Below are 23,015 nucleotides of genomic sequence, written 5' to 3' on the forward strand. Positions count from 1 at the left end.
TGAGTGCGAAAGAAACCGAAATATAGTTGTTGTTTAACCCTTATGGGGTGCATAGGACTTCAAGTGGCCTTAGTCAATCACCCCACCATCAGATGAGGCGCTTTTTTCAACTTGCTTCACAGAAACTTAATATGAGACAACGTTTTCCCAAGCGCGTTAATTTTTTGAGAGAACCCGAGAGAGCCACGAAAACAATTTTGCACCCAACAAAACTACATACCTTATACTCATTTTGCCATGATTTCTCTCTTCTGTCATCCGACGTGCCCTCAGTTCTCTAGAGCTTTTTGATTGAGCTTTTACCCGCAAGCAAGTGAGTTGCCAGACAACCAGGAAAAGGAAACTGGTCGCGACCACAGTTTTTGATTATGACTTACAAGTTTCAGTTTAGTTGTAACGCTAGAAAATTAAGTTGGTTATTATATGTTAATTATAAATACATAATTATTATTTAGTATTTTGTGTTTCCTTTGCTTTAAAAACAATCCGGATTTCAACGCTCCACACAATTGTTTTTATAAACACCTTTTAAACAAAGATATTTTTGAAATTACCTTTGAAAATAGTACATTTTATCTTTGGTTAGTTAGGATATTTGACTAGTATACATACCACTATATAAGCACATATGTATGTATAAAGCAGAGGACTGTCAAACTTACCACAAATTCGACGTAGTACGAAAAAACAACGTACATTGTGGATAAACTAAAAGCTGATCGAAAATAATAATACCACTACAATACTTGTGTACATATTTATATTTACCCTCCAAATAAGCAGATGTAATTGCTTCGATAGCACCAAATTGAACTCTATTTCTCAGGCAAAGTCCTATAGTCCACACAATGTAAATAGTGTTTATGGAAATAGACACGAAGCCCCAAGAGAATAGTACGATCTTTGTCTAAAGTTTAAAATAATAATTAATTAATATGCTAGTACAGAATAGTATTGCAGAATACCTGGGACCTGAAACAGACTAAAACTAGACCATAAGCTGAGTTAAACAATTGGTAAAATCCAAGGAGGGCCCACAGATCTTCACATCCTGAAATAAGCATATTTCAAAGGGTATAGGGATATTTAAGTATCCTTTAACATACCTTCATTTATTACGTTACTCAACCCGGAAAGAAGTATAGAGGACACCTAAAAATGTTTACTTCAAGTTTGTATAAATTATATTATATATATTTAACACACACACACCAAACCTAAATTTAAAATCGTAAAAGCAGAATGTAATAGAATGACGATGATCCTACACATGGCGCAAGACTAAATTGCAGAACTACAAAGTAAAAGAACTACCCCTAAATTATCATATTGCATTAAGGCCACTAAAAGTCCTTACTTAACTTAATAGCCGAAGTATTGAGAATGTTGAATTAATCGGATTAGGGTAATATATTATATATTCAGAAGTGAAAGAGACCATTTAAACTCCATAAAGTACATCCATATGTTCGTGATCACCGTCTCCTGGTGAGTCAGTGGTCGTCAGAGTCGCCTAACAATTAAAAGTAGTTTAAGAGCTGAATAAAAGTAAATTTTGTAAATTTTAATATTCAAATTTGTTTTGTTGAAATTGCACAAAAAACTAGTCCTTGTTAAAAAAAGGGGTAAATTAAAAACTATACGCAAAGTGCAAACTATACCCTAACTATTAAAAGTGCAGCGCTGAAACACGAAGTTATTCCTTATTTTTTAAAAGAACTAAATAAGTTTTAAACCGTTTATATTAAAAATATATTATATTTGTAAAGCTTGGAAAGAAACAAATAATATCTAAACGAAAACTAGCTTCTGTAAGTTAGTTTAGTTTAGACTATAACTCATTAAATAATCTTTCATGATTGGTCCTGTCTCCAACTACAGCAAAGCTTGTTTTCTGTCTTAAGAATTTTTGAATGAAATCCTATGACTTAATAATTTCATATTCTTAAATCGTAAAAAACACAATATATTAAGTAATGTACTTTTATGTTTAAAACATCGTCCAAGACATAGGTTATTTTAAGCGATAAATATATGCAAGTATTAGGAAACTGAACTCGCACCAACAAGCTTACAATGAAACTTCGAAGGATCAAATCAAGGAATAACAAAGCTATTATACAGAGCCACGTCATAAAAATAGAAGTACTCTAGTAGTCACCATTGCATAGATAAAACAGGTTCAAAGTGAACTATTCCACTATGCTAATTTTGGTTAATGTAACATTATTTTTTCCAAACTTAGTAAAATTGTATAATTAGGGGCACGCGTGTATTAATGTGAACTCAATTATTTTTAAGTACGGGAAATTTGTTTCATTAAATTTCCTTGCACTCATGGGAGAACTGCATGGGCTATATAATTGGTTAGCTATGTACTGGAAAATGTGTAAATAAGACTATATAGATTAGTCTAGCCACCCGAATTATACCCTTTGCCAGTGTATACAAATATGAAGTAGTCTCCCCCATTGTCATGGAAACATAAAGACATAACAAAAACAGTCTAAAGGAGACTCCTCTAATAGAGGGTTGAATTCCACTGTAAGGACCTCAGTAATAACACTAGCACAATGACTTTGTTATATAAATACGTAGTAAATGCTTTATTTATAAGATTTGTATGCAATTCGAGCTCTTATTGATTTGCGCATTTCCAAATTTAAATCTTACCAGGAGATTCTCATTACTTGAATAAATATTTTTCTTTTTAATTTTCTTTCGCTCGGGGATTTTCAACAGTTTATAGATTATATGCTTAATTTTAAACAAAGATACCATTGTTAACGTGTTTATTTGAATATTTCCTGGGGTTTCGGTTTTAACAAGTAAATGTTTGTACAAAGGCTTTGGAAATTGCTTTGTCTGCTCGCTCGGTAGGTAAAAATCGAGTTATACCAATAAAACATAGCATATAAAAATTGTAAGCGTTTCATATCGCCTTAAACTAAGCTTTTTCTCGTTTTCTCCATGACAAGTGTCCATCTAAATGGCATACTTCAAATTATTATTGTTTATTCCTTTGTGTAGGTGCGTTCAACGACTGTAAAATTTAATGAGAATGTGAGGAGTGTGTGCTGTTGGATGCGGGTGTGCCTCTCGATGTGGGTGATGGGCGCACGTCTCCTTAGTAGGCGTTCCGGCGCTTGTAGTTGCGCACGTTGTTGGCCAGGCAACAGGCGAAGATGAACCCGATCAGCTGAAAGGGTAATTCGGTTAATAAGTGGGTTAGGTTAATAAGCCCATATCAACTAGCGGACTAGTCCTCACCTCCACTGCAATGAGACCGATGCCCACATATTTGGTGTTGTCAGTGCCAGCGGACATAAGGTCGACGAACTTTCCACGGCATCCTCCGTAAACGTTAAGCGGGTTCAGGCAGGTGCCTTCGCAGCAGCTGCTCGGCAGAGCTTGGCCCTTGGCGATGTAGTCCAGAGAAGAGGATGCTCCGCAGCAGTGCAACTGGAACCAGAGCACCAATGTTAAATACGTAAAGTTTTTGGCTTACTTCAGGGCACTTACCGATTTCTGGATGGCATCAAAGACACCTCCCTCCTGCGCAGTGTCCGACTTCCAGGCGTTGTCAATGACGTCGCCCATGGTCTTATCGAACTTGTCCTTGTTGGAGAAGAGGAGCACGACCAGCGTCAGCTGCAGGATCAGCAGGATCAGCAAGAAGACGGCATAGCTCATGGTCATGCACACGGACTCGCGAATGGCGCCGCAGCAGCCGAGGAACGAGATGAACACCACGATCGATCCCAAGCTGATCAGCACGATCGGCATGAGAGCCTGTGGGGGGAAGCCCACCTGTCCATTGACCTCGATTGTTCCGATGCTCTTTAGGATCAGCACGCCATAAACAATACCCAAAATGCCGATGACCTAAGTGCGGAGAAGAGATCGGTGGTTAGACGAATGAACTTAGGTAATTTTAAGAATGTAAGTAATGAAAGTCGTGAAGGACACACATCTATGAAACGGACAGAGGCTTTAGAACTCGATTTGCCGTTCTGTAGCGAAATTAATGAACCACAATCGGTCAAAGAGAAGGCAAACATCAGATGCATCAGATAAACAGTGCAGTTGCACATTCAACGAACAGCTCTAAATATAGTTCAAATTAATCAGCTCGCTCTCGTTTGTTTTAATTGAAAGTGCCGGAGTGGAAGAACTTTCGCAATTACCATGCTAAAAAGACTTAATTACCACAGAACCCTGGAGCTGACCTCAGGGATTTCAAGCTGGCCCAGGCACGCCATCAGCAGCGGATGGCTGATGATAATTAAAATTAGTAACCGCGTTACGTAATGCCCGACAACTTGACTACCAACGCGATATTGGTCCAAAAGTATTTGCTGGCCAAACAATGGAGAGGCCTTCCGATCCGATCCGATTAGATAAGGAATCTTGAGGCAGCCCGAGATGAGCTCCGGGAACCGAGAGCCGCCTCCCGTGACATTCGCACATGACAGTGCCGTAAAAATCTCGACAAGGCCCGTGGTGCATTGTAGTTTCTGGGCTTTGCCGAGGTTGAGAGACTCCAGACAATGCAAATTAACTTTGATCTTTCGGCAGCGACGACTGCCCGACTTGCAGCCCCAATTGCCCGGCCATCAATTGAATTTGCTTGATTTCATTATGTGCACATGATGCTCGCGGTTACTGTGTCTGTATTTATACGATACATATCTACGGGGTGTGTGGGCTGGCTGCCCGTAGTTCCACAGATTTAGAATTCGAGCGGCTGTGCGCGAAGAGCTTTGAATGTGTTTGTGGGCGGGGCGGAGGCGGCTGGATTTGATTCCATGTCAAAATTGACCCAAAAATATTCAAAAATCCGAACAAAAGAAAGCAAAGTTCCGCCACTCTGCTAATTGTTCCACTTTGGCAGCACCAATAAACAAAACGCTGCACTGAAACAACAGTTTTCGTTTTGAAACCTGTTTGCAGCCGCCAACTTTTCCTCTCCAGCTTTTACTTGTGTTAGCCCGATTTCAGCTAACGAGGACATTACACAATCCACATAAACATGGCCGAGACAATGCTGTCGGCCACATTCCGCTCCAAGCTGTCGACGACAGCTTCAATGACGTCACACTGAAATGAAAATCTAATGCAAATTGCTTTTGCGCATAGCAAATAGCTGAATGTGCGGAGCAAGGGTCTGAGATCATAATACCGACCAAAAAATAAAATTAAGCGGAAAACAACCCTCGAAGGAAAGGAAAATAGTTGGAAGTTTGCGTACCGCAATAAAGAGATAGATATGCGAATATATATTTATTTGAGTGGCGACCACACCCAGAGCTGCGAATTGCCTTGCTTGGCGCCAAACTGCCTGCATCCTCAAAGCGAACAAGTGAAACGGACGTGACGACATATAAAAATATAGTTTAGCAGGCGATTTAGTTAGGCGGTATGAAATTACCCGACGAGCAACAGGACAAATGCGTGTTGGGAATGTGTAGTTTCAAGATTGAAGTGTACAATTTAATTGTTCAAGTCATGCAATAGATATCTTTCAAGCCGACTCAGACAGAGAGGAAAGTACCCTAGAGCGATCAGTAGTTTTAGCTTTTTATTTTAAGTTACTACACATTTTATCAAATGTGACTATACTTTAATTCCACATAACAACCTAAATGGATCTGGAGTGAGAAGCAAACCCCCACACAATCGTCAGAGGTCTCAAGTCGTGTGGGTTGAATACTAATAATAGTAATGTATCATATGAATTCACAAATTGACACGTCATTGGGCAAAATCGCCACATTTCTCTCAATAACGAGTTTTGAACCAGCAAGACGGATAAGTCAATATTTACTCCTGAGTTGTTTGTTCGGTGCCTCATGGCACAGGAAACGGCAATCGACATTCCGAATGCAGGTCATTCAATACTTGGCCTTACGTTCATGGGCGGCACTGCACGCCCTTTTGGCAACAAGCAGCTGAGACTGACTTGTTGCGCTTATTATAGTAATACTGGTTTGTCATTCGGCATGCGAGATTCGTACGTGAGGTTCTAACTCGCATTTGAAGTGGTGTGGGGAATACTAAACCAGAGACTGTGGGAACTCAGACTTTGACAACAAAAATATAAGTACTTTCAGTCTTGGCCCAATTAAAATAGTAATATTTTATTCTATTCTATTTATTTTAAATCTTAGATCTAATGGAGATTTGTCATCTATTTTTACACCCCAGAGATTTTAATCATTATACAAAAATTTTTAGGACATGCATTTTTAAACACGTAGGTTTATTAATTTCACGGCTTTCCATTTGTTTTCGCCCTTTTATTATCAAGCTGCGAAATGCTGTTCAGGTTTTGTACTTGTTGCTGGTGTTTTTTCAAGCGTTGCGGCAGCTTTTTTCATTTCATGTGTATTGGTGCTCGGCGAGCTCTAAAAGCGGCTTGTTAATTTATTTGGCTTGTCTGTCAAGTGTGTTATGTACTCAGCTATATACTCGGGTGAAGCTGATAAATATCAAAACGGCAGACTGTAAGTGTAGACTATGTATAACAAAACTTCTGCTCCGCCAACCAGTTGTTTACTGTTGCCTTTGTTTTATCGCTCTTCTCTAGAGCAACAAGTTTTTATTTTCGTTCGTTCTTTGTGCTTTTCTGCTCATTTACCTACTTATATGCAGGTATGTTTGGGCCAACAAAAGCGGGCGAATAAAAAGCCCCAAAGGCGGCCATAAATCGCAGAAATTAACTAAGAAAATCTGGTAAGTTTTGAGACTAAGCCTTCGTAGGAAAAACCATTGTATATTTTCAATTTGTTTATACAATTTTGGAAGTAAATTGAATCAATACTCTGAAGTTGTATTTAAAATTGCTCTGTATTATACATAGTGAATAATAATAAAAAATGTTAATGACATTTTGACCGAAGGTGTATCACTTTTTATATTTATGATTCGTTTCGCTTCTCAGTTTGTTGATTTGACTTTGTGACTCACTTTGTGGTTATATGCAGGCGCCCTAATGAATGCTAAGTGTGCAAAATTTTATGAGCCTTGTACTGCTATTTGTTTTAATTATTATTTTAAGCACAGTTTAATGTTTTATTTTTTTTTTTATATACAATACTAGCGTTTGTGCCTGTGCGGATTTTGGTGAATCATTCAACCGCAAACAATTATACATCAGAAATGTGCCAAGTTTGGAAAATCGCTCTCGCATTAAGTAAACAATCGCTTCGAATTACACAAGCTTGAAAAATATAAGCTATGATTTTTCACATCCAGATAAACGCAAATCATCATTTTAAATAAATCATCTTCTCAAATTTCCACACACCTTTTAAAAAGAATTTTTTTTATGACGTTAATTACAATAACAAAATTGTAAACGATGTTTTTTCATCTATAATGCTAAGAGGAAATATAATCTTATTCTGAGTATATGAAAATCTTTGCAGAATTCACAGAACCATTGGGCTTAAGGCAACAGCAATTTGCGAATTCCTCTTGTCTGAGGCAAGCAAAATAAGGGTAAACTTCGCGGTATCGGGGAATCGCCTCAAAAGCAAAAAATCCAGTTGCTGAAATGGAAGCTGAATGGAAGCAGCGGCGATGACATCACCGAAGTTCAATACCGACTCTCGAGCAAAAGGCAAACAACAGAAAAGCACGAGTTCTCAGGGGCGTCTGAAATTACCGGCGGTTATTATTTAAGTGGATTTATCGGGGGACCCCACAACTCAGTATGCACGTTGCATATGCCATTCGACTGGGTTTATAGACTCGTATTTCAACAGCACTTTCGTAACAGTCGTGTCCCAATTTGGCTTTCACGCAACTCTTTCGTACCGGTTTTATATCGGATTCAGTTTCATTTTCGATGGCTATTAACTAGATGTTCAAACTTTTTGGCTTTATACTCACCGACACAATGGTGTTGAATATGAAGAGGATGTATTTGACCAGAGATGTGCCGCAGTCCATGTTGATGAGTTTTTACTGTACCGTCTGGAATTAGTGGAAACGGAAAGAGCGAAAATTAATTAACTGAGCTAAAACGGGTTTACAAATTAAGCAATTTCACAGAATTAACTCTTTAATTGTCAAATAAACAAACATCCGGAAATATACATATGCAATGCTTGGTAACGCGAGATAAATCAGGGAGACTATTTAAACAGCCAATTACGATAAGGATTTATTAAAGCATCCATTATCGCGCCGCTTTCTTTGGCGTCCTTCGGAATTCGTTGCCCGGGCAACAACAAAGGCGAATGAAAACACAAAAGGCGCACACAGAATGCAACTTTTCCACAACAGCAACAACAGCGAAGATGGGGAGTCAATGGGGCTCGAAGATTCAAGTGGAAAATAAGAAAAGTTCACTGCACTCAGACAAGGAGAAGAAGAAGAAACCGGCATTGTTCTCGTAATTTCGTACAATTTTCTTCCGCTTTTCACACATTTTCTGTCGTACTACGCAGTCTTTTGTTTTCGTGTCCTTTTTTTTGCAACCACTTATTCAGCGTTCAGCATCTGAATGTTTTAATCCCGCCGATAGATCAAAGAAAATATAAAAAACGTCTACCAATTTCCGCTGACACTTCGCTTAATCAAATTCCGAGAATCGCACTATTTTTAATTAATTTAAACACGCATCATTACCTTCGTCTCTAAATTATTTCCAAATTAAATTCCACCGAAATGCGCGTCCGTTCAAGTCGAGCAACTTTTTTTTAATCAGTGTGACCGTGTCGGGAGCTGTCTTATATGCCGTCTGCGAACCTTTAAGATTCCAAAAATCCTAAAAAAGCCAACTTTAACAAGCGTGTACGGAAACCATGGAATCTAACTTTGATAAAACGAATGGCTTAATACATTGCTTTGACACCCAACATCTTTTAACATGTAGAATATTTTAAATAAAAGATGTAATGAAAAGGAACCTTTTTTTTATGTTAACTACAAACATAAAGTAATAAGTATAGATAAATATATATAACATAAACATTTTTGCCTCTTGCAATAGATAAACCACATTTATAATTATAAATTCATTCACAAATCTTTAACTTCTGTAGCTGCCGACATTAACTTTACAATGGTTCTGGTTCCTTACAATTTATTTTTTAAACTTCAGACGAATTTTGTCTTTTACCTGCATACGACAAAAAATATTCGAAAGTCGTTTTTCTTGAACGAAAGTACTTTATTTATACAAAACTTATGTAACCTTTTAATTGACTTGAATTGAATTACAAATCTTGCCACAATGGTCCGTTAAGGAAAAGACTTCAAAAATATTTATTAGCTCTAAAGCATATGACGTATCTGAATTGCTTTGCAGAATGTAAATTCCAAGAAAAGCTAATTCAAGATCAAAATTAATTAAGAACAGCAATTTTAGAACTTTAAAATTAACCTAAATTCGGCTTCCTTAAATGGGCACCAATGCAACTCATATAATATAACATACTTTTCGGCTTAAAAGTACAAAAAAAACCCCTGTTATCACCGGGTGCCACAGAAATTTCAGCTTGTCAAAGCTTTCCGCGATAGTGAATCCAGTAATAAGTAATTGCCATGCAGTGAACTTTTTTAGTTACGACCTAACAACGAAACAATACCCATCGAATAATACAGTTTTCATTTTGAACCCGACTGGAGTTAAAAAAAGTTTGTGCAATGGATTGTGGCGGAGTGTTTGTGAAATATGTGCTATTTATTTTCAATATACTGTTTGTGGTAAGAATAATTTCCCAATAGATACAAAGATCACAATTAGTCAGTTGTTAGTTGTGGAGAAGGCAATATCTTATCTGCAAATGACAAATAAACTCTTCAAGCTTAAAATTTTTGCGTGTACCTCCCGATACATACTTCTATTGAAAGTTATCTTATCAAAAAAAAAACAACGGTATACAAGGGGGTACAATGGGAAGAAATGGTTAAAAAGCGTTGCGTTCTTTAAATAAATCATCGCATGCCAGTGCCGACCGTAATTACGGCTAATGAGGTGAAACAGTTGTCGGAAAACACACTGTACTCGAAAAAGATAACGGCATGAGTAATACGATCGCATACAGTATTCAGAGGGGGATCCACAAGATCTAGGATGTTGTGATTAAATTTTCTAAATGTAATTAAACCCAGAAATGACTCCTTTGATTCCTGAAAAATTCTAAATAATTAGCTTAGAGTAAGTAAAATAAATCAGGACAATTTACAATAACACCTCAATGTAGTTTTATAATTTAAAATATTATAATCGTTGTGGTCTCTAAAATAAAGAACAGAATTTTTTTGCGGTATGCGTTTGTCAGTAATCTATATATGTACATAGTACACACAATTAAATCCCATATTAAAAGTGAGCTTTTTCTCATGTGAAGTTCCCGCAGCGATCGACAGTAAAACCTGGGCGGGGGAGGTTGTTACTCAATGGGCCTGAATCACCACCACTGCTATCAGAGACATTGACTAACATAGCTAATTCCTGGTTTCCAATTGTAGATATGCGGCATTTTGCTCATCACGTTCGGCTCCATTATGGTGTCCACCATAAAGGACTTCTCGAACGTCGGCGAGACCTTCACGGCCAACAGCGTGGCCATCATCATCCTGGTCCTCGGCTGCCTCATCTTCCTGGTGGCCTTCATGGGCTGCTGCGGAGCCATTCGCGAGAATGCCTGTGCCCTGTCCACGGTGGGTTGACTCCCAATGACTCCTCCTCGAATCAGAATCCCTTGGACTTACTTTACCCTTTGTTTCAGTACTCCGCCATCATGATGGTGCTGCTGATCAGCCAGCTGGCTTTGATAATCTACGTGTGGGTGGACCATGTGCAGATCCAGCAGTCCCTGGAGAAGATTGTGCAGACCATTTGGGAGCAGCGCAAGACAGACGCTCTTCTCATGGACACTCTGCAGAGATCCGTAAGTATCATACTATATAATATTATAGAAATCCCCTTCTGAATCTGAGATGTAATAACTGTGTGCATGTTTTTCCTATTCCAGTTCAAGTGCTGCGGTCTGAATGGCTTCGCTGATTACGGCCTTACCTATCCCGCCTCCTGCTGCGACTCCCCCTCCAACGGAACTTGCGCCATCAGCCAAGTTATGACGCGATCCAGTTGCCTGAAGGCGGTCGACTCGTTCTGGGACACCAACGTTAACATCATCAAGTACGCTGGACTGGGCGTGACCGCTGTGGAGGTATTTGCAACTCAGAACTTTTCAAACTCAAACAGCCATCCTTACCATTGAAATATCTCCTAGCTCGTGGCCTTTATTTTCGCTTGCTGCCTGGCCAACCAGACCCGCAACTCCCAGAGGCGACAGAACTACTAAGCGTTGGAGCCTCCGTTAATCTCAGTGGATAGTCGGGTCTTCAGCCTTTCACTTGGGTGCAAAAGTGATTTAAATATGGTGCTGGAAAGTATGCTGCAGAAATGTTTGCCAGGAGCTGCATACATCCTGCATTCGCCACTGATTAATCTAGTTTAAGATTATCTCCAAGGCCTTTAACAAAGTAAAAGTGAAGGAATCAATAACAAATAAAGATATGAAACAAACCAATATTTTTTTTTGAGTTAATTACGTTTTAGAAATGTTATTAGCTAGCTGTACATAAATTCTTGAATATGCAGCCAGCTTTTGTAGGTACCAATAAATCCTAATAAGAATACAAGTTCAAGTTACAAATTACCTTATTAGAAAAGGAGTTATTCAAAGCAGTTTTGTGGGACCACTGCTCTATTAATTGTGCGATATATCCGCTTTCACTGTCAAGATATGGTAGTTCCATTTAGGAGTTTAAGAGTATTATGTACAGGGACATCTCGATTATCTTGCAGATTGGTGCAATCAGTGGAATTTAAAGGTTGATCCGCCGAAAACAATTACCACGTGTTTTAACACAAATGCATACCGCTGCTGCCTGAAGGCTTAATTAACCATCGGAAGGAAATTACCTTGCCTTGAACCAAGCGCCAGTACCTTTTAACTTATGGAAAAAGTGGCCACAGAATTCAGCAATTCCGATGGTAAATAAATAAAATGTTTATATAAAACAAACGCTATCGTCAAGTGCACTTTACTATGTTAGGCAATGTCAATGGGCATCTGAATTTAAAAACTCGCCGTCCTTACAGGGTTATACTTATGTGAATACACAATTATGTATACTAGAAAGTATCATCGTAAAATAGTTAAAAGATCTCAGAAACTACAGGCTTATTGCACCAATCAAACCACACGTAAATAGCATTGTACATAAGTACATATCGACGCATTTCCGCGACTGTATCGTATGTCGCTTTTTTTCGAAATTGAGATTTTAATGCAAAATTGTTAGGCACCTAATGACCTACTACCCTGTGAAATATTATAACTGAAAGCCCTATAGTTCCGATAAAAATTAAGTTTCAATTTTATCGTATGTTACAATGTGCGGGCGAAATTATCGTATGTCCATACAAATTTGCATGGAAATACTGCAATCGCACAAAAATACCGAAATACAAAAACAAAGAAAAAGCTTCGCCTGTAAAATTTGATTTTTCTACATACGATACAGTCGCGGAAATGCGTCGATATTTTTTAACATTTTTTTACTGGAAATTTCCAGTGGGTTATCAACCCAAGATGAAAATCCCTTTCAGCTCCAACAACTCTGACAGCTCTCACTCTCTCACGCTCTCACTTAAAGGCAAAACGAGCGTAAGTAACAACAGCCACATTACAAGGACCAGAAGGACCAGAGCATCTTAATAACGTTGTCATAAACTAGAAATTCAAACAGTGGAACTGAAAACATTTCGATCAAAGTGTCAATTACCTTATATGAAAATCAAAGTAAAATGGGAGGATTTATAAAGTCACTTTTGAGCAATTTATCAATGCTCAGTTTGAAATCTTTCAGTGCAGCTATTTTTGTAGTCCACTGCAATTAGTCGTAAAAATGTAGCCTTTTCTTTGCTTATAAAGCTATGTCTGCTGTTAAATATTTTAAAGTGTACATATGTGCTAGCTTATTTCGTTAGGAACAAGTTTCAGAACAATTAAACAGTAAATATTTACGATCTCTTAAATGCTGCTGTTACGGAATTAAATCAAAAATAATCAAATAGTAAAAAGGATTATTTAAACCTTACGCAATAACAAGTCTTGCGCAAATATTTAAACGTGCGCCCAAAAGCACACTACGCAACCTGAGAATACGATAGCAGGTCTTTAATTTAAGCTCAGCTATGTGCGTGCAAGTTATCCAACCATGAAACCAGGCCACTTACGGCTTTTATAAAAAATATTTTCAAACTCTGCATTCCTGTTGTCTTTGGCTTTGAGGCCCGATCTTAGTTCCCCAGCTAAGCTAAACAAATCAAATCTAAAGTAAACATCAGCTTCCGTTTGAAGCGCAATCAATTGCGCCGTTTGAGTTTCAAGTCCCCACCAAATTGCATCGGTCAGCATAATTGAATTTCACAATAAGATGCGACAGTTTCACCTTAAGCTTTTATTCTAAACAAAAATTGGAGTTCGAAAAACTCAAAGAAGAAAAGCACCTGGCCGAGGTTTATTGGAGCCGATTTAAAATTTAAGCAGCAGTCCTGTTCAGATCGGCATCGCGATCAGTTATCTCTGTTAAGAAAGTGTCTTGTGTGAAACTGTATTAAAAGATAAAAGGTTTATCACCGAAATAAGTATATATAAAAAATAAAATATATTTTTTTAAATTCACCAACAAGATAAAATTTAATTTGCATCCGTGTGCGCGAGTTATAGTATCCGCCTAGGGGTCCAAGTGGAATTGTGGTAACTGCTAGGATTCGGGTCGCCCAAAATAATATTTGGTATTTCCGAAATTATAATTCTTAAGAATGTTTGAAAATAAGACTTTAGCCTTTGAGTTTATTTTCTAGACTCATTCGTATATTGAGTACATTCTTATATACTAGTACATAAATGCTTATACATTAATACAAAGTGAAATAAAAGTGTTTATGCATAACTCTGTTGAAGTGGCTGATCGTGTCAACTTTCTGTGGCGAAGTGGTTCAACGATTTCGAGTGGTTTTGGGCATCCTGTTGCAGTGTCAGCATTACATGGGTTGGGCAACGATTCCAGTGGGTCGTTGACTGACTTGGGCTATGTTTATAGATTGCAACATAGTTGCATACATAAGTGTATATGTGTGGCCACTAGTCAGTGTACCATTCCTAGGGCAGCTCTGGGTGGTTTGGCCACAGGCTCGTTGCCTTCCGACTGGTCGGTAACTCCTCCCCTCCTGGATTGAAGTGATGGCCATAACGAAGGAGTGGATGTCCCGAAACTCGGATCCGGTATAGTAGCGAATACAATTTTTCTCTTTGTGCTGATCAAAAGAAGTGTTGCTAAATTCCAACTAATAGTATTAAATATATAGCTCTAAAATTAGTAGTTGTAAACTTTTTCCAGTAGATAATTGAGTTGGTAGCGTTGATTTATCTTAGATTCATTTTGTGTAAGTTAATGTCATAAATGTTTTCAGTAAAGTTGATATTTTGAATGATAGGGATGGTAGCTTCTATTTTTTCTTCGAATTTTCACATATCTTTATCGTAGGGAATTTGGTTAATGTATCCCTCACAATTATTGAAAGTACAATTAGATTCGATGGTAGTGTTAATTGTGTTTAAAATTAATATGTGTGCTGTGTCTCTGACTTTACATTTGGTAGTGTTTAACGAGAGTATACTAGCTAAACATTCAGTATTAACGTTATCTTGGGTTTAAATCGAATTTTCACATATGAAATATTTGTAAACTCTATTACAGTGTTTCCCAAACTTGTCGGGACCGCGACCCATCTACACACAAAATTTCAAGATCTATATGGCAATTAGTACCCACCAAAAATTAGGGAAATACTGCTCTATTACATTTGTTCGTGAAATAGTATACTTCTTTCGAATTAAGATATGCCATATAATTAGGTTATATTATGAATTTAGGTTCGTTTATGGGTAAAGGAATAATGTCTAATAATGTCTTGTTTAAAAGTAGATATCCTTATTCTAAAATTTATCTTAGTTCCGATCAGAAATGTGTCTAGTTTTAATATTTCGAATATGTGTTCGTCTGACAAATTAAGTAGATCTGAATCGTTTATTTCTTGTCTAGTTAATTCTTGTTCGGATACAATGAAGGTTGGTACGATTTTTAATTTGGCTAATAACAAACTTTCTTCGATATTACTTAAATAGTTTTATAATACATCTATATTCATATTAATTCTAGATATATATTGAATTGTATGTTATATTTGGTGTTCCGAATTTATATTATAGTTTTAAAAATAGCCTTTTGGAGTTCTTCAAGAAGAGGTTAATTATCTGTTGTTCCTTGTTGATGTGTTCTGTAATATTCTGAAATCTGCCCTGAATATCATTATTAAATACTTCCTGCATGTTAGTCTTCAATGTTATTTCTTTTTGATTTTCTGTAGTTGTTTTTAATTATTTATTCGTCTAAGTTCCCTGTCCCTACCTTAATAGTCCACGTCTCTGTCTTTTCTTGGGTAACAACATTTCTACTCTGTTTTTTTAGTGGTTGAAGTTACGTTATCATTTCCCTTATTAATTGCTCTTTCGAAATTTACCACAATATCTAAAAAGTCTTGCAAGTTAATTATGTGTGTGAGATATTTATATGATTGTACGATCTTCTCTTGACCTAAATTTATCTTAAGCAAAGGGGTGTCGTTTCCTAATTGTTGGTCTTTAAAGTCTTGGTCTGCGATAAGCGTGAATCTGTAAGACCAATGGGTATTGGGTTCGTTTTAATTTTATTTTTGATTTTGGCTTTATGTAATTTTTGGGTTCTTGTTGAAATTAGTGTAATTTTGTTGTCCTTTAAAACTCTGTGTTTTGAGAAAGGAGGGGTTATTTGATTTCTTCAGTTTCCTTTCATGTATATTATATCGTCTGGATTAACTGAGGTTGGTTGGGTTCTGTGTTCATTTAATTTTTTAATTCTTTAATTAATTTTTTCTTTCGTTCGTTTTTGTAGGTAGTCGTGTTCTGTGTTATAATTGATCTGTCTATTGAAAATATGTGGTATCTATTATAGTCTCTGTCTTGATACTGGTTATACCCTCTGTTTTGATATTGGCTTTGGTTTGTCCTGAAACGGTCGGCTCGCCTGCTTGGTTGCTTATTTTGTGCCAACTGTGTGGCTTTTTCAGTAAAATACAAATTTCGTTCTTTAATTGCTCTTTCGTAGGCTTCCTCTAGCCCTGCCGGTCTGAAGGCTCGGACTTTGGCGCCTAGATTTCCCCTCAGTCCCGCAAGGAATGTCGTCAAGCAAGTTTGAGATACAATTTTTTGTCTGACTCTAATTGCCACTGGTTCAGTTTCTTCGGTTTGGATTATTGTGAACAGTGCTAATTTGATTTTAGAGATTTGGTCATAAGATCTTTGCAAAGACAACTGTTTTCGTCTTAAATTATATAACTCCGTCATTAATGTTTCTTCGTCTCTTCTATCCCTACAGTGTCTGATTAAGGCGTCCCTAATCTCGTCCCAAATAAGTCCGGCTCCTGACGCAATAACTACCGCGTTCGCCTTTCCTTCTATCTTTTGCCTGATTGCTCTAAGTAACATTCGGCCATACGGTGTTTGGTCCGTGCCTCTGATCATTAATATTATCTCTTCTACATTAGTGATGAACTCGTTCAGAGTGAACGGGTCCCCTGAATACGGAGGTAAGAAACGGATTGGATCCGGAATCCTCATTGAAGAGAACAATTCGGCAGGATTGACAACCGCGTTGTTGGGGTGAGAAGGTGAGGAATTGGTCCTAGAATTCATGGTCGGATGTGAAGGGGTAATTATAGGTCTTAAGGACAGAGAATTTGCTTGAGAGATTTGTTCGCTTTCGGTTTGTTTTTTTACAACCTCTTCTCTCTCTTTCGAAATATTAGGCATTAAATTAATTTATTTTTTACGTAGGAAGAAACAAGTTTGTTCTATAGTATTGTTATGATAATATAAATCTTAAAATTAAAATGTATATTGTACTTATGTGTCGTAATTTTGTGTTGGCGCGTGGCTTGTGTAGTAGTGTGGTCCCTCAGGAGTTTTACTTTTGTGAAATTACCTGTGGATAATAAATTTATATTTGTCTACTTTGTTTTGGTTTGAAATAGAATCTCAACTGATGTATAATCGTATAAGGTTATTTGTAATAGAAGATTTTTGTTTAAAGTTTGTATATGAAGAACTCAAGTGCCAACTGAAACCAGCTTTCCATGAAATTCGCTTGAATTTCTTGTTGCTGAACACCCTTTTCAAAACACGCCATGGGATTGTAAGGATTGTTTCGTGAAAAAGTGGAACACTTCTATTGTTTCATACAATTAGTATTTTCTTTTCTCTTCTTTTCTTTTCTTTTCTCTTTTCTTTTTGAGAGAAAAACAAAAATATATATTATCCAGACATGAAACCGGCTAAACTCGCGATGGGATTTTAGAGCTATGTATTTCATTCACACTGATAAATTTTTATTCTTAAAATGTGTATCATTTTACTTTTTACTCATTCTTCTTTTTTTTTAAACAGACACAACAAGTAATATATATTTTTGACAATTCATTTTTCACATATCTTTCTATTGTAATTCTATTATTTTATAATTATTTTAAATTTTAATCAGTTTGACAAAAGCAAATGTTCTGCCGATTGCCGATTATTTCAGTGTATTCATCGAAATTAAAGTGAACTTATTATACATATATCTTTTATTATAGTATATATATTTCTTGTTTTTAAGTTTTATGATTCACATAAAAAAAATTGTGAACGGGTCAGATTGTAAAATCTTGAGATTTTTCTCCTTCTCTTTTTTTTTAACTTTATTTTGTTTCCCATGTCGTATTTTATTGTTGATTTTTCACAGTTTTAACACTTGGCATTTTTTAATCATTTTAATTTACAAGATAACTTCACCTTAGTTGTGTACGTGTATGTGCTTACAGTGTTACTAAGATAATAAGATCCATCCTGGTTCGTAGATCGGCAGCGCAAGTTATAGTATCCGCCTACGGGTCCAAGTAGAATTGTGGTAACTGCTAGGATTCGGGACGCCCGAAATAATAGTTGGTATTTCCAAAATTATAATTCTATAGAACGTTTGAAAATAAGACTTTATCCCTTGAGTTGATTTTCTAGACTCAATCGTATATTGTTCAGCGGTGGCCAACAAGCCGCCGCTGTCGAGTACATTCTTATATACTAGTACATAAATGCTTATACATTAATACAAAGTGAAATAAAAGTGTTTATGCATAACTCTGTTGAAGTGGCTGGTCGTGTCAACTTTCTGTGGCGATGGGTTGGGCTATCCTGTTGCAATGTCTGCATAACGTTAGTGGTTCAACGATTTCGAGTGGTCTTGCGCATCCTGTTGTAGTGTCAGCACTATGTCGGTTGGGCAACGATCCCAACGATAAAATCGTGTTTTTTATCAAACAAGCATATTCCAAGCAGATTTCTGGAATATAGAGTTTTCTAACGACCCTTGAATTACAAATTAAATTTCATCAAAATCGGACGACTATATCATAAGCCCTTTTTTTGTTCGACATATTTAATGACTGCAAGGATATAAAAGCTTCGGCTTGCCGAAAACTAAATAATTATATTTTGTAATATGATATACTGCTCCAAGCTTAATCCCTGTCTTAAAGATTTAAAGTAAATCGAAAATCCCATTATTTTAAAGTTCCCTATTCAAAGTGGAAGCATGGAAGCTATTAATACTACGAAAGCGATAGAAGAGTATGAATGAATTTAAGATTTGTCGGTTTTAAGAATTAGGTTTATTTTATGTAATTGGTAAAATGTTTTATTAATAAATATTATTGTTTATCATGGTCAAATTCGTACAGAATCTAGGCATAAACCTGTCGTCCGGCGTTCTGGTTGCGCATACAGTTTGTGAGGGCTCCGGCGATCAGGAAGACGATCAGGTCGAAGATGCAGAGACCCAAGCCCGACCAGCGAATGATGTCCATGTTGTCGTTCCAGAACTCCACGAACTTCTGGCTGCAGCCAGGTCTCGATTCGTATACCGAGGGCGAAGGGCAGGTCGTCTGGCGGTTCAAGTAGCCGCAGCAGGTTCCGGGAACCGACAGGTTGAGGTTGAGGTAGTTGGTGTAGCTGGTGTCGCCGCAGCAGCCGAAGGTCTCCTCCAGGACGCCCATGGCACCGAAGTCCTGGGAGCGCCAGAGCATGTTCACCAGGTTGCTCATGTCCCCCAGGAACGCCGTTCGGTTCACGAACACCCAACAGGTGAGCACCAGTTGCAGGATGAACAGTACGAACACCATACTGGTGTACTGCGAAGTCAAGGCTATTAGTTTGGGGTTTCCAGGCTTAGCTACAATGGTTAGTTACCGCTCCAGTCATGCAGGCACTCTGCCTGAAGATTCCATAGCAGCCGAAGAAGGACACCACGAAGATCAGGCCTCCCAGAACGGTGATGCAGATGGGAATGGTGTTGGTGTTCGTTCCATCTCCCGCGGCATCGAAGTGGCTAAGATCGGACAACATGATCGAGCCCAGCACGATCAGAAGGATGCCAACGATCTGGATAAAGATAGTAGATATTTCAGTTGAGTTGTACGAAATTGCTTCTTCTTGTATAGGTACTATGAAAGGATATAGGGATTTTAAACTCCTTCTTCTCGAGAACATTCAATTGTTAATTTCGTGGTATATTTCGAATTCATACAGTATTGAATATTTTGTGTATTTTGTGTATTGTAAAAATATTAATAACTAAGTTTCATTAAAAGCTTTATTGATTTATTTTTTGTTGCGCATTTGATTTTTCCAAAAAAAATCCCTTGGCCTTAGGGACATATTTATATGATTTTCCACGGAAGTGTGGTCTTTGGACTCATTACTTATATTACAGAATTCAGATAATGTCAATTAGCTGATAAAATTCGTGTATGCCCGCAGGCTTTACAATTTTTGATAGTATATTTTACTTTGCCAGTACATTCTAATGAATAATAGTGATAAGACTTGTGACAAATGGCAAATTGAAATGGAAGCGACCGATGCGTAATTTCAAAATGTTTTTTTCATAGAAATATTAGTGTGAATTCGCTTCCTGACATTTGTAATGTATTTATGAGAATATTTTTTCAAAAAACAGTGTTATTAGAATAAATGTTTAGATTTTTTCAGATTTTTTGAAAAAGGTTTACAAACAGCTTGCTTTAATGAAAACCCACAGGAATGTTCGTTTCCAGCACGGAAAACTTTTAGGAACACAAGATTTTTTGATTATTATATTATATTGATTTTATTTCGCACCCAAGTCATCATACTCCAAAATGTAAATCTTTGAATTCATTTTCTATTCACACACCTAAAAACCTGATTTGATATCTTTCTAAAATAATAAAAAACAAGAAAGGAAGCTAGCTTCGGCAAACCCTTGCAGTCATTAAATATGTCGATCAAAATACATAATGGCTAAACAACATCGAAGCTATGACGATTTTTCATTTAATTTTCCATATTTTCGACTATTGTTCGTATGACAGCTATATGATTAAGCCGTCCGATTCTGATGAAATTTAATTTGAAACTCAAGAGTCATTAGAAAACTCTATATTCCAAAAATCATCATTGTCTGATGATCATTTTATTTCCGTTATTTCTATATAGATTTTTCGATCTTTCCTATGGCACGTATATGATAGAGTTGTCCGCTTTTGATAAAATTTAATCCGAAATTCAATAGTAGTTAGAAAACGACATATGGAAGAAATTAAGTCGATATTGGAGCTACCCGATATAGTCTGCCGATCCGGCCCGTTCCTACCTATATACTGCGTGCAATAACTACACAACTTTTGGGAAAGTTTTAGCAAGATAGCTTTAAAACTGAGAGACTAGTGTACTTAGAAACCGACAAATACAATTGTTTTTATGCAGATTTTGAAAATCCTGTTTTATTAACACCTCGCAATAATTAAACCCGACAAGTTGGTCCTTTTTTGTCAACACAGGAGACTTTCAGGTCTACAGAATTTAATAGTTTTTAATACTTTAAAATTAATTTTTAGAATAAATAAATACTCTTTTAAAATGCAGAACACAAGTTATGTAATGTTATTATCCACCATATTTCAAAATGTTGATCCTTGAATTGATTCCATATTTAATTTTCAATCGGTGTATGTAAATATTTATTGCTTTTATTTTATTTAGTTTAACAATTTTTCGAATTTGTTTGTTGTTTGAAAACTTACCAAAAACACAATATTAACAATATATAAAATAAAGTTGACTATTCCCGATAGACAACCCATTTTGCTATCCTTTTTTTGGTCTTAGCGAAGAAAAGAGAATAAATCCAATAATTATATCGCACGGGAGTTGTGATTTGCTTTGATTTTATCGCGTTCTCGCGTCGTTTACTGTCGTTCGATTGGACTGGTCTTCCAGAAGGGCTACCGTTTTTAAATTGGCCAACGGTGCCGTGCGATATGGGAAAGATACGCGGGTGCCCGATATCGTAATCATGTCCCAAGGAAGGATAGATAGTGGAGCTTCAATGGTGGGGAATCGATAACAGTTGGCATATGGAGCTGATTCATTCCTGAGGGCAATTGATCTCACAAACCTGGCCGTGAGCTTATTAACTGATAGCGACATAGTTTCGGCAAAAACATCAACTTGTCCAGATTAGATAGGCGGTGGCCAAAGATAGACAGCGAATAAGCAATAATATTTCATTTGGCTTAACCTATTTCAGTTTATTTACGGTGAGTGATGAACTAATGGGGCTTGAATTTATGCTAGGATCTTGGCTATAGCCAGGAATTCGGGTCAGACTATTCTCTTAGCGCTTCCTCATCGCGCTGGCCAGGCAGCAGGACATGATGAAGATGCCCAGCTCGAAGAGGGCGATGATCAGACTGCTCCACCGAATGATGTCCGTGTTGGAGGCCCAGAAGTCCACGAACTCCTCCTTGCAGCCAGGTCGCTGGGAGTAAATGGCGAACTCGCAGGACCTGCTGCGATCCGTGTAGCCGCAGCAGGAAGCCGGCACATTGTCGCCGTACTGATCGTATCCCGAGTTGCCGCAGCACTTGAACTGCAACGAGGAATGGGTTCATTAACATCAAATTTAAAAGTCTTTTGTGATATATAAGAAATGCAAATTTCTATTATCAAATGATTCAAATGAATGTGGTAACCTCAAACAAGAGCTTGTGGTAATGTTTCCCTGACTGAATGACTATCAACTTACGGCCAACTGGAGGGTGTCCATGGGATAGCCCTGGGCAGCATCATTCTCGTTCCAGGCGGTGTCCACCGCCTTGGCCATGCTGGTCAGGAACTTGTCGTTGGCCGCGAAGATCCAGATGGAGAGGGCCAGCTGGAGACCGAACAGAATCAGCATGCAGATGGCGTACTGAGGAGGCAAAGGAAGGGAAAGCGAATTAATATCCCAAATCGAAGGGGTGGGCTATCCAAGGACTCACAATCGTTGTGCAGCAGGCGTTCTCCCGAATGGTGCCGCAGCATCCGAAGAAGGCCACCACGAAGGTGACGCACCCGATCACGATGATGGTGATGGGGATCGTCTGGGTGTTGACGGCTCCCTCGAAGCTGGTGAAGTTGCCCATCGTGGAGAGCATGATGGAGCCCACCACGATCAGCAGGATGCCACCGGCCACGAAGATCAGGTTGAGCAAGTACAGCAGGTACTTGAACATCGCGGAGAGACAGTTCATTGTGCCGGGTTTTCGGGTTTGTCGTTGGTTCGCTGGATAATCCGTTCGTTCGAAGCGACGATTTTCGTCAGACTGAATTGGCCATCTGGCAGAACCCGGCTATTAAAGCGAATTCGAAGTGCCATCTTATCTGGAGAGTTCTTATCTCAGCCATAAAGTTCGCTATGTACTTCCAGTGTCGGCTCTCTTCCCTATGTACTTGAAAAATCATTCAGTTGATCGCTTTGCACCGAGGGAG

General features: G+C 37.8%; 5 protein-coding genes across 5 annotated transcripts; 1 reads left to right on the forward strand and 4 right to left on the reverse strand.

Annotated features, from left to right (window-relative positions):
* Positions 1-2,574: 2,574 nt before the first annotated feature.
* LOC108094215 (23 kDa integral membrane protein) lies at positions 2,575-8,736 on the reverse strand. Its single transcript, XM_017194672.2, has 5 exons — positions 8,638-8,736; positions 7,897-7,980; positions 3,523-3,885; positions 3,271-3,462; positions 2,575-3,199 (listed from the first exon to the last, which is right to left on the reverse strand). Exons 2-5 carry the CDS (start codon positions 7,954-7,956, stop codon positions 3,128-3,130), a joined length of 687 nt encoding a protein of 228 aa, XP_017050161.1. The 5' UTR covers positions 7,957-7,980; positions 8,638-8,736; the 3' UTR covers positions 2,575-3,127.
* Positions 8,737-9,573: 837 nt separating this feature from the next.
* Positions 9,574-11,552, forward strand: LOC108094216 (23 kDa integral membrane protein). The gene is made up of 5 exons (XM_017194673.2): positions 9,574-9,717; positions 10,486-10,677; positions 10,746-10,907; positions 10,992-11,189; positions 11,253-11,552. Exons 1-5 carry the CDS (start codon positions 9,658-9,660, stop codon positions 11,322-11,324), a joined length of 684 nt encoding a protein of 227 aa, XP_017050162.1. The 5' UTR covers positions 9,574-9,657; the 3' UTR covers positions 11,325-11,552.
* A 2,333-nt stretch (positions 11,553-13,885) lies between these two features.
* LOC108094205 lies at positions 13,886-18,172 on the reverse strand. Its single transcript, XM_017194662.1, has 2 exons — positions 17,991-18,172; positions 13,886-17,115 (listed from the first exon to the last, which is right to left on the reverse strand). The coding sequence occupies exon 2, from the start codon at positions 16,941-16,943 to the stop codon at positions 15,978-15,980; it is 966 nt and encodes a 321-aa protein (XP_017050151.1). The 5' UTR covers positions 16,944-17,115; positions 17,991-18,172; the 3' UTR covers positions 13,886-15,977.
* Positions 18,173-18,816: 644 nt separating this feature from the next.
* LOC108094212 (23 kDa integral membrane protein) lies at positions 18,817-21,400 on the reverse strand. The gene is made up of 3 exons (XM_017194670.2): positions 21,287-21,400; positions 19,413-19,604; positions 18,817-19,354 (listed from the first exon to the last, which is right to left on the reverse strand). The coding sequence occupies exons 1-3, from the start codon at positions 21,344-21,346 to the stop codon at positions 18,908-18,910; spliced, it is 699 nt and encodes a 232-aa protein (XP_017050159.1). The 5' UTR covers positions 21,347-21,400; the 3' UTR covers positions 18,817-18,907.
* A 367-nt stretch (positions 21,401-21,767) lies between these two features.
* On the reverse strand, positions 21,768-22,866 carry LOC108094219 (23 kDa integral membrane protein). The gene is made up of 3 exons (XM_017194677.2): positions 22,526-22,866; positions 22,291-22,455; positions 21,768-22,134 (listed from the first exon to the last, which is right to left on the reverse strand). The coding sequence occupies exons 1-3, from the start codon at positions 22,775-22,777 to the stop codon at positions 21,880-21,882; spliced, it is 672 nt and encodes a 223-aa protein (XP_017050166.1). The 5' UTR covers positions 22,778-22,866; the 3' UTR covers positions 21,768-21,879.
* Between the last annotated feature and the right edge of the window lie 149 nt (positions 22,867-23,015).

This window comes from Drosophila ficusphila, unplaced genomic scaffold (genome assembly GCF_018152265.1).
Source record: "Drosophila ficusphila isolate 14025-0441.05 unplaced genomic scaffold, ASM1815226v1 contig_414, whole genome shotgun sequence".
In the NCBI taxonomy this organism is placed as follows: Eukaryota; Metazoa; Arthropoda; class Insecta; order Diptera; family Drosophilidae; genus Drosophila; species Drosophila ficusphila.